Source organism: Cavia porcellus, unplaced genomic scaffold (assembly GCF_034190915.1).
Source record: "Cavia porcellus strain 051 isolate PalLab524CR breed Dunkin Hartley unplaced genomic scaffold, mCavPor4.1 scaffold_1, whole genome shotgun sequence".
NCBI lineage: Eukaryota > Metazoa > Chordata > Mammalia > Rodentia > Caviidae > Cavia > Cavia porcellus.
The window spans coordinates 201497717-201509931 of NW_026947484.1; the positions used below are offsets into that span (position 1 = coordinate 201497717).

A 12215-nucleotide genomic window follows, 5' to 3' on the forward strand; every position below is an offset into this window, starting at 1 on the left:
TTTTCCAAGTATTGCCCGTGGAACACCTGCAGCAGAATTCCTCAGGCTACTTGTTAGAATTGCAGATGTCCTGAATACAACCTCTTGGAATAGGGCCAGGGAATCTGCATTTTACCAGACTCCCTAAGGGAATCTGCTGGACTCCATTGTCTGAGAAACACTGCAGCCAAGCATTTTCCCCAAAAGTCATGAGACTATGCTGCAGGGTGATAATTTTTTTCTTTAAAAGATCGGTTAGTAAACAGCCCGAGCTTTGTGGACCACAGAGTTTCTGTTGAAGCCGTTCAAATCCACTATTGTGATATTAAAGCAGCCGTGGACAGTCTGTAACCAATGGGTGTGGCTATGTTCCAATAAAACTTTGCTTTCAAAAACAGGCAGCAGATTGGATTGGGCCACAGTTTGTGAACCTCTGATACAGGACTATCCTGGCCACCAGCCCTCTGACAGATGCTTTCACTGTCCTCTGTTACATACAGAAAGCTGTATCAGTGAACATGAAATTGCTTGTGGTAATAGATAAGCCCTGAATCTTAGTGACATAGACTAGTAAGTCATTTCTCATGTTTAGTATAGCCCAGTGAGGGTAATCCTACTTGGAATCTTACATGTGGTCATTTAAGGCTAAGGGCCTTCATCTTGCGGTTTTTATCCTTCATGGTGCACAGAGGCCTGCCCATTCAGCTAGTAGATGATGAAAGAGCACAGATTATTCATGGGAAGTTGTCCTGGGCTGGATCTGGAAGAGGTACCCATCACCCCTGCCCGCATCCTGTTGGCCGGAATTATTCTTGTTTGGAATCCAGAATGAAGTGATTTCTAAGCCTAGAGGACCTGTGCTTGTAGTCCCATACCAGGCTCAAGAGAAAGGAATGGGCTCTGAAAACACGTCCTCATAGCAGTGCTATGAGCCTTGTGAGCCAGGACTGTCTAGACCAAGGGACTAAGCACCAGTGGCCATCGGGGGAAAGGGCAGCGGGCTGCCTCCATTGGTGCTTGCAAGGGGTACTGTTGGGTGCTAGCTAGTGCACATACAGATACCTCCCTTAGTGCCACAGCCGGTGGCTGAATGGCCGTCGTGTGCCAGGCATTGGCATCCTTGTGGAGATCCAGGTGGTCCTTTTCAGGGAGAGAGGGCCATGTGTCATAACTGTCCTGAGAGTATGCTGCAGCCCTTAGAAGTGCACCCCGTGTAGTCCAGCCTGATTCCCCCATGAGCAACCTCGCTGTCTGCAGTGCAGTGGGTGAAATGTAACAGGAAGTGGGACAAATAGAGACTTCTCTTTACTGCTCCCTGGGTTGTTTTTATAGGATGTTGTTTTCCCTATGAGAGGCATCTCCAGGGATATCGAGTTATCATCTTTTTGTTTGGCTGTGGCTTTGGCAGAGTTAGGGAGCTGCTACGTGTCTTGGAAGCCCTTGGTGGTGCTGAGGGCAGTGCAGGGAGGTATCAGAGCCCTGCTTCCCCATTCTTCGAAGTGATCGGCCATTCACACTAGGGCTGCTGCTGCCACCCTCAATTTCATCATGGGCTGGCTGAGACTGCAGCGGCGGGTCGAGGTTGGAGCAGACAGCGTCTGCTCTGCTAAGTGTCTGGACGCTGGAGCCTGTGGTCTCCTGGTAACCAGGCTGTGAGGAAAAGATCTCAGAACTGTTGTGTGGAGCAATCACAGCATCTCCAGGAGGCCTTTCAACCCAGACTAATGTCACAGGCAGAGAGGCCAGACTTAACAGACTGAAATAGACCATGGAGAAAAGTTTTTATTTTCTTCCAGAGACCTTTATTGTCAGTAGAAGCAGAAAAGTAGCCAAGGTAACACCTTTCGGAGCTCCTTTCAAACTGCCTCCTTTGATTCGTTACATATTTTCAGCTAAGGGAGTGAGGCCCACAAAAGGTTAAATTTCTCATATAAGATTAATTCAGCCATTTCTGTGGAATGGTAGAGGCAGAATACCATTAGACTTTCTAATCTCATTTCTCTCGTGCTGTCTTTCTTGGAGCCTATCAAGCAGTGTCCTGGCAGACAGTCAGTTCTGGGATGCTAAATATCAGAGTCAGTCTCTTGCTCAATGTGCCAAGAGTGCTATAATTTAGAAAATGTAGCCTACCTCGTAAGGAAGGATGAAAAGGTATTGAGCGCACCTTTCTTTGCATGTGACATTACAAATGCTTCGAATCTGTTAAAGCTATAATTCCTTGGTGGTTTATTTTCTGTTTTATTAGAGTTGTTTGCATGACATATTACCACCAGAATTACTAAAACGATTTGTATTTTTTGGATCTCTGTTGGCTTCATGAGTACCGTTTGGGGTCCTAAATATGCTAACCAGCCAATAAGCTCTGTGCCTTTAGAGAGTGTAACTGTACCTTCAGTATGCAGATGCAGTAACAGTTCCGTCTTTGTTTTAATTGCCTTTCAGCAGGCATGTGAGTGGCCTTATCTGATCTGAGCCTGTTGGTGGGGAGGGGGAGTGGAGGGAGGGTAGTATTAACTGCTGCTGCATTAAAAACTAAATATACACAGATGTTCAGTTTTTAGATATTCTGTTAGTTCTGATCTTTTTTCAGATTGCTATATAAAAATCTTAAAGAGGGGAGGGGTGCAGACGAGTGGAGCCTGTAGGGATTTTGAAGTTTTTCTTTTTATTTCAGCTTAAAATATCACATTAAATAATACTGGTTATTTTTAAGTTGCATATTTAGGACAAAGAGACTCTCTTAAATGAAAGATAATTACAAGATCTGGTTCAGAAGCCTTGTTCCTTGCTTCAAGTTACTACTGCAGGGCTTTCTGTCCCCTCTGGTAATACACAAATGAAATTATAAACCACCAGTAGCCTTGGAAATTTCAATCGATTCCAAATGACTAAATATTTAATTCAGTCATTGCCTATCTTTCCAGGGATGACTCGGACATTTTTCTTTTTACTGAGGGCTTCATGAAAGCCAGGCTCTGCAATGGCTGCTGGGGACCGAATCTGTTGCGAGGAGGCTCCCCTGCAGTGAGGAACCCGGGCACTGCAAGCCTCCGTTCCATAGCAGCCCTTTTTGCAAATGGTAGTCGATTTTTGCAGAAGGTTTGTGGCCAGCTCGCTATGTATAATACTGATGAAGCATTTTTGTTCCAGCTCTGTCTCGGAAGACCTAGGCTGTAGACGTGGGGATTTCAGTAGGAAACATTATGGATCTGTGGAGCTGGTAAGTTTATGCTGTCTGTTCAGTGGTGGTTACATTGATTTACATGTAGAGACGCTTGCCACACTCGCAGGCCTTTTGTTGTATGTTTACCATTAGACCATGTGAGTACAGTGCAAGGGTTGGATTGGCATAAATATCTATTTAAGGCTGTATTAATATGCTCATTGTTATTTGTTTTTATTGCTATGTACTTTTAATCTTGTGTCTTGCAGTTTGTTAAAAACATGTTGTGGCTTGATGTTTTTCTCTGTTGATGGTATACAGAATTAAATAAAATAATTTGTGAATTAAGAAAGGTAGCATTTTGTTTTTATATTATTTTGTTCTTAAAAGTTTATAGATCTAGTTTTGAAGATTTGAATATGACTACATTCTGATTTTCTGTACCTTTGCCTTCTGGGTATGTGATAGGAGTTAGAATATTTATGAGCTCTTCCTTTCCTCTTAAAAACATACTGGTTGGACTAGATAAATGACTGTAAGTGATGGTAAATATCTGGGACAAAAACATCCACATTTTCCTAATGAGAGATATTGGAGTTTATGGTATAATTTTTGAAAAGAGTATGTTTTCATTTTTAAAAGAGGTATAAGAAAAGCATGTATAATAGTCTCAGGGTTTTTTAAAAGACAGAATTGTTATTTGTTTCCCTTTCAATTGCATGGAAACTTGAACAAATTTGAGAAAAATGTGCAGATAAATTCTATTGATTTTTGTTCATCACTATTAAGAATATTGGTCTATTGTTTTTGTCTGTTTATAAAAACAGATTGCTTATATCTATTAGTATAGTACTCAGTTATTCCTTCATTAATAAAAGCAGCATTCTTATAGGGTTTAAGTATTTTTACTGGAGTTGTGTACCAGTAAGTTCTACTTGAATTAAAGCATGTATTACAGGCTTGACCATATACCTGGCCTGGGACTGAGTATTCTTGAATATATATATTTTTTAAAATGATGTGTTTCTTGTTCTTAAGGAGTTCGCTGTCCTCCAGCTGGGCAGATGAGATACATAAAATATCTAAAGAATGGATTTAGCCATGTGAAAGACACATTGATTGCCTCAGTCACTGCCTGTTTTGTGGTCACTGGTGACACCGTGCCAGCTAGATCACTGCCTCTGCTCGAGGAATGTATGCGTAGCCGTTATGCAGAGTTAGGACTGGTAACCAGTGAGAGTCACACATAGAGGACACCAGGAGCTGAGAGGAAGGAGGCAGAGCCCCGTTCTACCCTGGGATCTTGGGAGGTGGCAGGGAGGCCCTGTGGAGGGCTGTAGGATGGGGGAGGCGGCAAAGAGTGGACCCTAGATAAGAGCAGACAGCAGGATTCTCCACAGGTGTTCCGGACAGTGAGCCAATGGCCCTGCCAAGCAGCGTGGGTGAGGCTGCAGAGCTCAGTGGTCAGACAGTAACAGGCCCTGGAATTGGACAAGCCTGGGTACACACACTCCATTGCTTGCCGCTGTGACCATCATGTTACCCTGCTTCTCAGGACCCCCAAAGAATCTAAGAACTAGTGTTCAAGTCATAGTTCATCTTGTACTAGTTATAGAATTTTGGGCTTCCAGCCTCTGTTTTCTCCTTCATAAAATAGACATACTAGTTTTTCTTCCTTGAAGGATTGGCATAAGGGCTTAAGGAGCTGATTCCCATAAAGCACTTACCACATAAGCACAGCTCATGTTAAGTAGCTGTAGTAGGAAAGATGAGACTCGGTAGCAAAGGTAGAACTTCCAAATGAAGACTTTGGGTGTGGTCCAATAAGTAACACAGAAGCCTTGTGAACTGTGATGATTATGTTGGGGAAATAACTCGATAGATCTGTGGGAACCGCAGAGTGGTGAAGGGTACTTGAGAGCAGGCACCGGAGTCCCCTGGAAGGCTTAGAGCTTACGGAGCACAGGTTGCTGAGCTCCAGACTGACTTTCAGATTCGCTGGGTCTTGGGCTGACCTATGCTCTGAACTTCTCCCAAGCCCCAGACTAGTGTCGTAGCTGTCCAGAAGCACACTGGAGGAGCCCCTGCCTTGAAGAGTCTTAGACTAGCCACCAGTTGTCCCCGCCCCGTGAGGCAGCTCATTGACCAAAAGTGCTTTAGTGCCTCTGACCAAGGTCTTCCTCCAGAGCAACGATTGTATGTATGTTGGTAGCCGACTTTCAAAGGTATTAGAAAATAAATTTCAAATATATATATGTTTAAATTCTGTGAGTAATCCCACCCTCCTTGCAGCAACTGTTCTCATCTCCTTTGGGTACCTTCCAATGTTTACAGCTACAACTTTAGTTTTTATGTGATTGTGATGGAATTATGTATTAGATTTTGCATTCCTCTTTTTTCACTTAACTGTGTTTTATAAATGTCTTCTTCTCATATTGTCTTCAGTTTCCATTTTAAGCTGCGCAGGATAGCCAAACTTGGTGATAAGTATGTGTGTCACAGTTTCTTCCTTTTGTAAAATTAGGTTGTTTCTGGCGTTCTCACGTTAGCAATGACATGTGCAGTGGTGGTTGGTATGACTGAGAAAAATGAAATGAGCAGAGTTCTTGTTTCTTTTGAAATCCTAACTCTGTGTTTAGAAGGAAGGTGATAGTACAGTGTTCCCTGGCATCTGGGGGATTGGTTTTAGGGCCTCCTTGTATCCTTGGAAACCCGAGAACCTATGTAAAATGGTGCATTTGCATTTAATTTAAGTCTTCTATATCTTTTAAGCCATCTCTGCATTACTTACAGTGTCTAATACAGTGTAAATATTATATAGCCAGTTGTTCTACTGTATTACTAGGAAATAACAACAAGAAATCAGTCTGTACCTATTCAGCACAGATGCAGTTTTTCCCCAAATATTTTCCATGCATGGTTGGCTAAAACTGATGTGGAACCCTGGTCATGAAGAACCAACTATATTATTAAATTAAAAATCCTTGTGTGTGCTCTGTGCTGTCACCAAGAACATGGTAAGTGTCAGGCATCCTGGAGCTCAGACTTCGTTGAAGGGCATCCAGGGTTATATAAAGTTGCATTTGTAACATGAACTTGGACTTTGAAGGAAGTAGGTATAAGTCATTGTCATAAGCTTGGCTGTTCAAATTAGTAACGAGGGCGGATTTAGGACTTAATTCCCTAAGTGCCAGTTAGGTATAAACTTGGTAAGAACCTGGGTAAGAACCTGGAAGCACAGATCTCTGAAGACTCATCAGAGAGATTTTATTTTGTTTATTCAGAATTTGGGATTAGGCCTAGGGCCTTCACACTGAGCCACATACTCAGCCCTTTTCTGACTTTTTATTTGAGGCAGGGTCTTGCTAAGTTGCTAAGTTGCCATGGCCAGACTCAAACTTGCAATCTTCCTGCCTCAGCCTCCCAGAGTGCTGAGATTACAAGTGTGTACCATCATAGCCGGGTTCACAGGAAAGTTTCTTAGGCATCATTCAACAGAGCATTTTTGAAGACCTACATATGGCAGGTGCAGTACCCTGCTAGGCATTGAGAGGGAAGGGGAAACCCAGCCAGTTTTTCTCCTTTCATGGAGCTATAGTCTGACTTTGGGGATGGACTGCCTCCAGCTTTGTGTTCTCAGGCTGTGCCTCACATGTCTTCAGCTGGGTCCCTGCCTTAACCTGAGTTTGTTCCCTGCAGGCCCCCACATTCAGTTCAGTGTGAGTGTGAAGTAATCCACCGCAGGGGTCTGGCTGAGCTCCGCAGCTGTAAAGCGCAGAGTGCATGGCTGGGCTGGTGTCTCTGGAGAGCCTCTAGCCCATGTGAGCTCTCATCTCTCCCTTCCTCTGAGTTGTGCAATCCTCCTCTGAAGTCCAGCTCCCTCCCTCCAGTTGCTTTTCCCCAGCAGCCAGAGTGGCTTTAACTCTGTTTTTGTAGTGGTTGGGTATAAAATGCACCATTTTAACCATTTTAATATGTAATTCAGGGACATTCAGCATATGTCTAGTGTTAGGCAACCATCATGGCTGCCCATGTAAAGAACATTTCCCATCATCCCACCCTGACACTGTGTCCCTATTAAACACTAACTCCCCGTTCTTTCCTGAGCCATTTCCTGGTAACCCCTATTCCACCCATTGAGCTGCGTTTTCCTCAGCTAGGTCTGTCACAGAAGTGGGATCCTTTTTCTCCTGGTCTAGTTCATCTGTCATGTGTTCAAGGTTGACCAGAATTTCTTTCTGTTTCAATGGCTGAATTACATCATGGCACATTTCATGTATTCATTCATCTATTGATAGTCCTGGGGTTTTTAGCTACTATGATTAATGCTGCTGTACACACTGGTGTACATATATCAGTTGGAGGTTCTGCTTTCAGCTCTTTAGGTACATTGAGTAGGAATTAAATTTGTGTGATTGTATGGTAATCATGTGTTTTCTCTTTTTGAGGAACTACCAGTCAGATGTCCACAGCAGCTCCAATGTTCCACTAGGACTACCCAAGGGTTTTAGTTTGTGCACATTCTTGCCAACATCATAGTCACACTAAGCAGTGTGAAGTGACATCTCATTGTGGTTTTGATTTGCATTTCCCCAAGGACAAGTGATGTTAAGCATCTTTTCGTGTTCTTATCAGCCATCTGTCTTCTTTGGAGAAATGATTATTCCTTCCTTTGCCCATTTTTAAATGGAATTCTTTGCTTTCTTGCTATTGACTTGTCAGAATTCTTTATGTATTTAGGATACTAATCCCTTAACAGATACACAATTTGCACATATTTGCTCCCATTTCCTCATGTTATATTGAAGAAGTCAATAGCTGGGCCTAGTGGTAAATGTCTGTAATCCTAGCACTCTGGGAGATTGAGGCAGATTTCAAGTTGGATGGTGTCCAGCCTGGAAATTTAACAACTTAGTGAAACTCTGTCTCAAAATTTTGAAGAATAATGATAAACTAGTGAAAATGAAGTAGCCATATACACAAAAACTAATTTCTAGGCTTTCTCTTCTGTCTCATTGGTATAAATATGTCCGATGACAGAATGATGTTTTAAAATTTTGACAACACAGTGTCTTTTCTTTTTTGAAACTCTTGTTTGATTGACCCTTGTACTTCTAGGCCAGACTACTTGCCAGGCTCTCTAGAACCTACATAATCCCTACTCTGCTGCCCTCTTCCTTCTCTCTTGCCAGTCCCCAGCTATGCTAAAACTTCTGGCTAGGGGGCTGGGGATTTAGCTCAGTGGCATAAGCACCCGCCTTGCAAGCAGGCAGTCATGAGTTCGATCCCTGGTACCGACAGAAAGGAAAAAGACAAAACAAACAAACAAACAAAACTTCTGGCTGACTGGTCTCTAGAACACATGTGTTTTGTAGCGGATTCCTCCCTACTCCAGGATTCCTGTACTTGCTACTGGTCCTTAGTGCAGGAATGAACTCCAGTGCATCTTGTGAGTTCAGTGTCACTATCTCAGAGAGACCTCCCCTGCCCAATGTCTAACTCAGCATCCTGTTTATTTTCTTTTTTTAAAATTTTATTTAAAGAAAGACTAAACAAAACAGAAAATAGGTAGAAATAATACATATGTTCAGAAAAAAATAAACAGTAAGAAATCACCAGTTGATGTTTACATATTGTCATTTTACAAATAATTGTTCAAGATACAAAAATGGAACATGTAAAGTGGGAATTCAAACAGCGAGACTGCAAACAGTTCTGTTTAACTGTCCAACAAAAACTTAATAACATGGTTGTCAATCCTATACACTTAAACATACATGCAGTTATCCATATCTTCATTTATGTTTAGATTAAACAAACTAAAGCAGGTTAAAATCATTCCGAAAAAGAATAATAGTATTGCTAGATTTCACATCATCACACTCGGGGATCAGCACTGGGTACTGTAGTGTCTTTTTTTTTAAATTTAATTTAAAGAAAGACTAAACAAAACAGAAAATGGGTAGAAATAATACATAATTTCAAAGAAAAAATAAACAGTAAGAAATCACTAGATGATTACAGATTGTCTTCTTACAAATAGAAAATAAAGTGGGGATTCAAACAGTGAGATTGCAACCAGTTTTTTCAACTATCCAACAAAAACTTAAAAATATGGTTAGAAATCCTATACACTTAAACATACATGCAGTTATACATATCTTCAATTATGTTGAGATTGAACAAACTCAAGCAGGCTAATATCACTCTGAACAAAGAATAATACTATTGCTGGGTTTCACATTATGACACTCCAGGATCAGCACTCGAGTATTTTAGTGTCTCTTTTTCTTCAGAGTATCTGTTCATTTCATCATGTGTCATAAGATCACTTCTTATAAATTGTTTATAGAGTCTACACATGCGTAAGTCTTAACATGTATTTCTATCCTTTCTATATTAGAGGGAGAAACAAAACAAAGCAAAGCAAAGCAAAACATATTCCTATACACATATGAAATGAAAAAAAAACATATAAGACCGTTGTACAAAGAGTTCTACCGTGGTTCCTGTGTTGTCTCTTGTTATCTCCAATAGAATTGGCTGTATCATCAGACATAGTATAATTGAATATATCAAGACATAACAATATTAATAAAAACACAACTTTGTATATAGTATAGAACTTCAAAAACTGGCAGTTATCAAACCAGAATGTGTATCGTAGAGTCTTGTCATCTTCAGTGTAGTTGCCTATACTCTCAGACTTGATACTATCAATCATATCAGTTTTGAATAAAATCTTCTCTGCCTCATTTCTGTTATGCTCTTTTTTTTTTTTTTTTTTTTGCCATCAGTTGTCTGCTTATCTTCTTCATTCTGTTTTCTGCTCCATTCATTGAGGCCTCACTGCCACTGTTCTTGAAATCCTAGTACTTTTCTGTCTCTCTAGAATGCCCTGCAGTGTTCTTTGTAGACTTGGATTGGTGGTTGCAAATTTCCCAAGTTCCTCTTTGTCTTGGAAGCATCTTGTTTCTCCATTAATTTCTAGAGATAGTTTAGCAGGGTATATCAATCTGGATTTGTTTTCTTTCAGGGCTTGGAATATTTTGCTCCAGGCTCTTCTTGACTTGATGGTTTATGTCGAGAAGTCTGCCATTATTCTGATGGGCCTTCCTTTATAGGTTACCTGTTTCTTGTCTCTAATAGCTTTTAATACTCTGTTCTTATATTGAATTTTTGGGATCTTGACTATTTTATGCCTGGGTCTAGCTCTGTTTTGGTTGTAGCTGGCTGGAGTTCTGTATGCCTCATATATCAGAATATCATTTCCTTTTCCTTATGTTTGGGAAGTTTTCCTTAATTATTTCTTTGAATAACCTTTGTAGTTCCTTTGTTTGTACCCCAGCTTTTTCATTCACATTCTTTATTCTCAAGTAATAGATCCTTTTGTCATCTTCTCGCTTTTGTATTGTTACTTCTTGTGTCCTTGTTATTTTTAAAAAGTTTTCCCTTTCATACTCCCACATTGTAAAACTGTCCTCCAATTTGGATAATCTATCCTTAGTTTCTTTCAAGCAGTTTTGCCATCTTTCCATAGAGTTTTTAATTTCCTGGTAATCTCTTTGAATCTGCTTCATGTATTCTATATTTTTTTATATTCTTCATCAAATGGTTCTCTCCTTTGTTTGAATTCCTCCCTTATCCGTCTGTGTCTCCTTGAGAGGTGCTTAGTATCTCTTTTATTAATCTTCTTATATCTTGCTTTACTTGGCTAAATAATTCACTTTTTAACTCATCTATGGGGTCCCAAATATATCTCTTTATGTCCACTGGCTCTGTGTCTGATATTGCATGTTTGCTGTTCTCATTTTCCTTTGTATTTACCTGTCCTGGGTCAGTGTTTTCCGGGTTGGGACTTGGGGACTTTTTGTTGTTGCTTCCTCTTCCCATCTTTTTTGCTTCTTCCAGGAGGCCCCAGTTTCTTTCTTTGTTGATTACAATTCTTCTGAAACACACTGGCTAGGTGACCCTTCCCACTGCGGTGTGCTCGTGAGTTGCAGACAGGGACAGCATATACTGGCCCCTCCCCTCCAAATCAGTCAGGCTGCTGTGGCCTGCACTGTATTACTATGCGCCACCTCCCCTCCAGGTCAGTCAAGCTTCTGAGGCTTCACTGGGTTAGTGTGGTTAGTGTGTGCCACTGCTGTAGGGACTTGATTTCAGATAACCTATTGGGCCTCAGCCAGGTCGCGTGACCCATGCCTAGCTCACTCCACCAATCCTGTTCAGGAAGAGAACACCAGACTGAAGTCACTGCTGCCCCTTCTGCTTGCCAGTCCTGCCCGGTCCCAGAATGTCATCTGCTGGAGCACCCCTTTCTGTGGAATGGCTTCACTTCCGTCACTCATCACAGGTCGATGTAGGCACCCCGCCAACCCAGTTCTCCATTCGGCTTGCCGACCCCCTGAACTCAATGTAACTGGGCCTCCAGTGAGTCGAAGCAGTGGGACCTCAGACAGCTTGGCAAGTTGCGGCGGGATCTCAGCAAGTTACTGCGGGACCTTGGATAGTTGGCAAGTCACCCTCTGCTGCGGGAACACTGAACCTTTAGCTGTTCCAATAATAGCACCAGGACTGTATGTTTGGTTGCTTCTTCTCACCTTAATTGCTTCTTGGGACAAGAGAATTCATCTCCCTCTGTTTGGGGCTCCCCACTCTGTATTATGTTGAATTCTAAGCTGGCTATCTCAGGGAGCCTCTGTAGCCAGTTGTTATCTATCTACCATCTTTGCTCCTTCTCTCTCTGTTTATTTTCTTAACAGTTTTCATCCAATCTGTATTTATCTCATTTATTTATTTACCTACTACTCTCTGATCCACAAGAAGTGAGGATGGAATCCATCTCTGTTGTGTTCATTGCATTTCTAGAACCTGGCACAGGGCCTGGTACAGGTTAAATTCTAATACATTTTTTATTGCTAAACTGATTTCCAGCTCCCTAATCTCCATGGTTTACATGTGTTGCAGCTCTATTTCCCAACATAGTCTCTTCATTTCTTGAATCCTACTTTAAAATTCCAAACATAATATATACAGATTATTCATTTCTTTTGGTGTAGGTCACCTAAAG

The 12215-nt window shown here is 41.5% G+C and overlaps 1 protein-coding gene across 6 annotated transcripts in view; it reads left to right on the forward strand.

Annotated features, from left to right (window-relative positions):
* The window catches only part of Garnl3 (GTPase activating Rap/RanGAP domain like 3), a 140428-nt gene that overhangs the window by 31806 nt on the left and 96407 nt on the right, over window positions 1-12215 (forward strand). For 4 of the 6 annotated variants that reach the window (XM_005004022.4, XM_063227765.1, XM_063227747.1 and 1 more), the window contains exon 3: window positions 3130-3199. In XM_005004022.4, the coding sequence (XP_005004079.2) occupies window positions 3130-3199 (70 nt within the window). Of the gene's footprint in view, window positions 1-1976; window positions 2131-3039; window positions 3059-3129; window positions 3200-12215 lie in introns of those variants that run through there. The other 2 variants (XM_005004023.4, XM_023565461.2) reach the window with 2 other exon arrangements.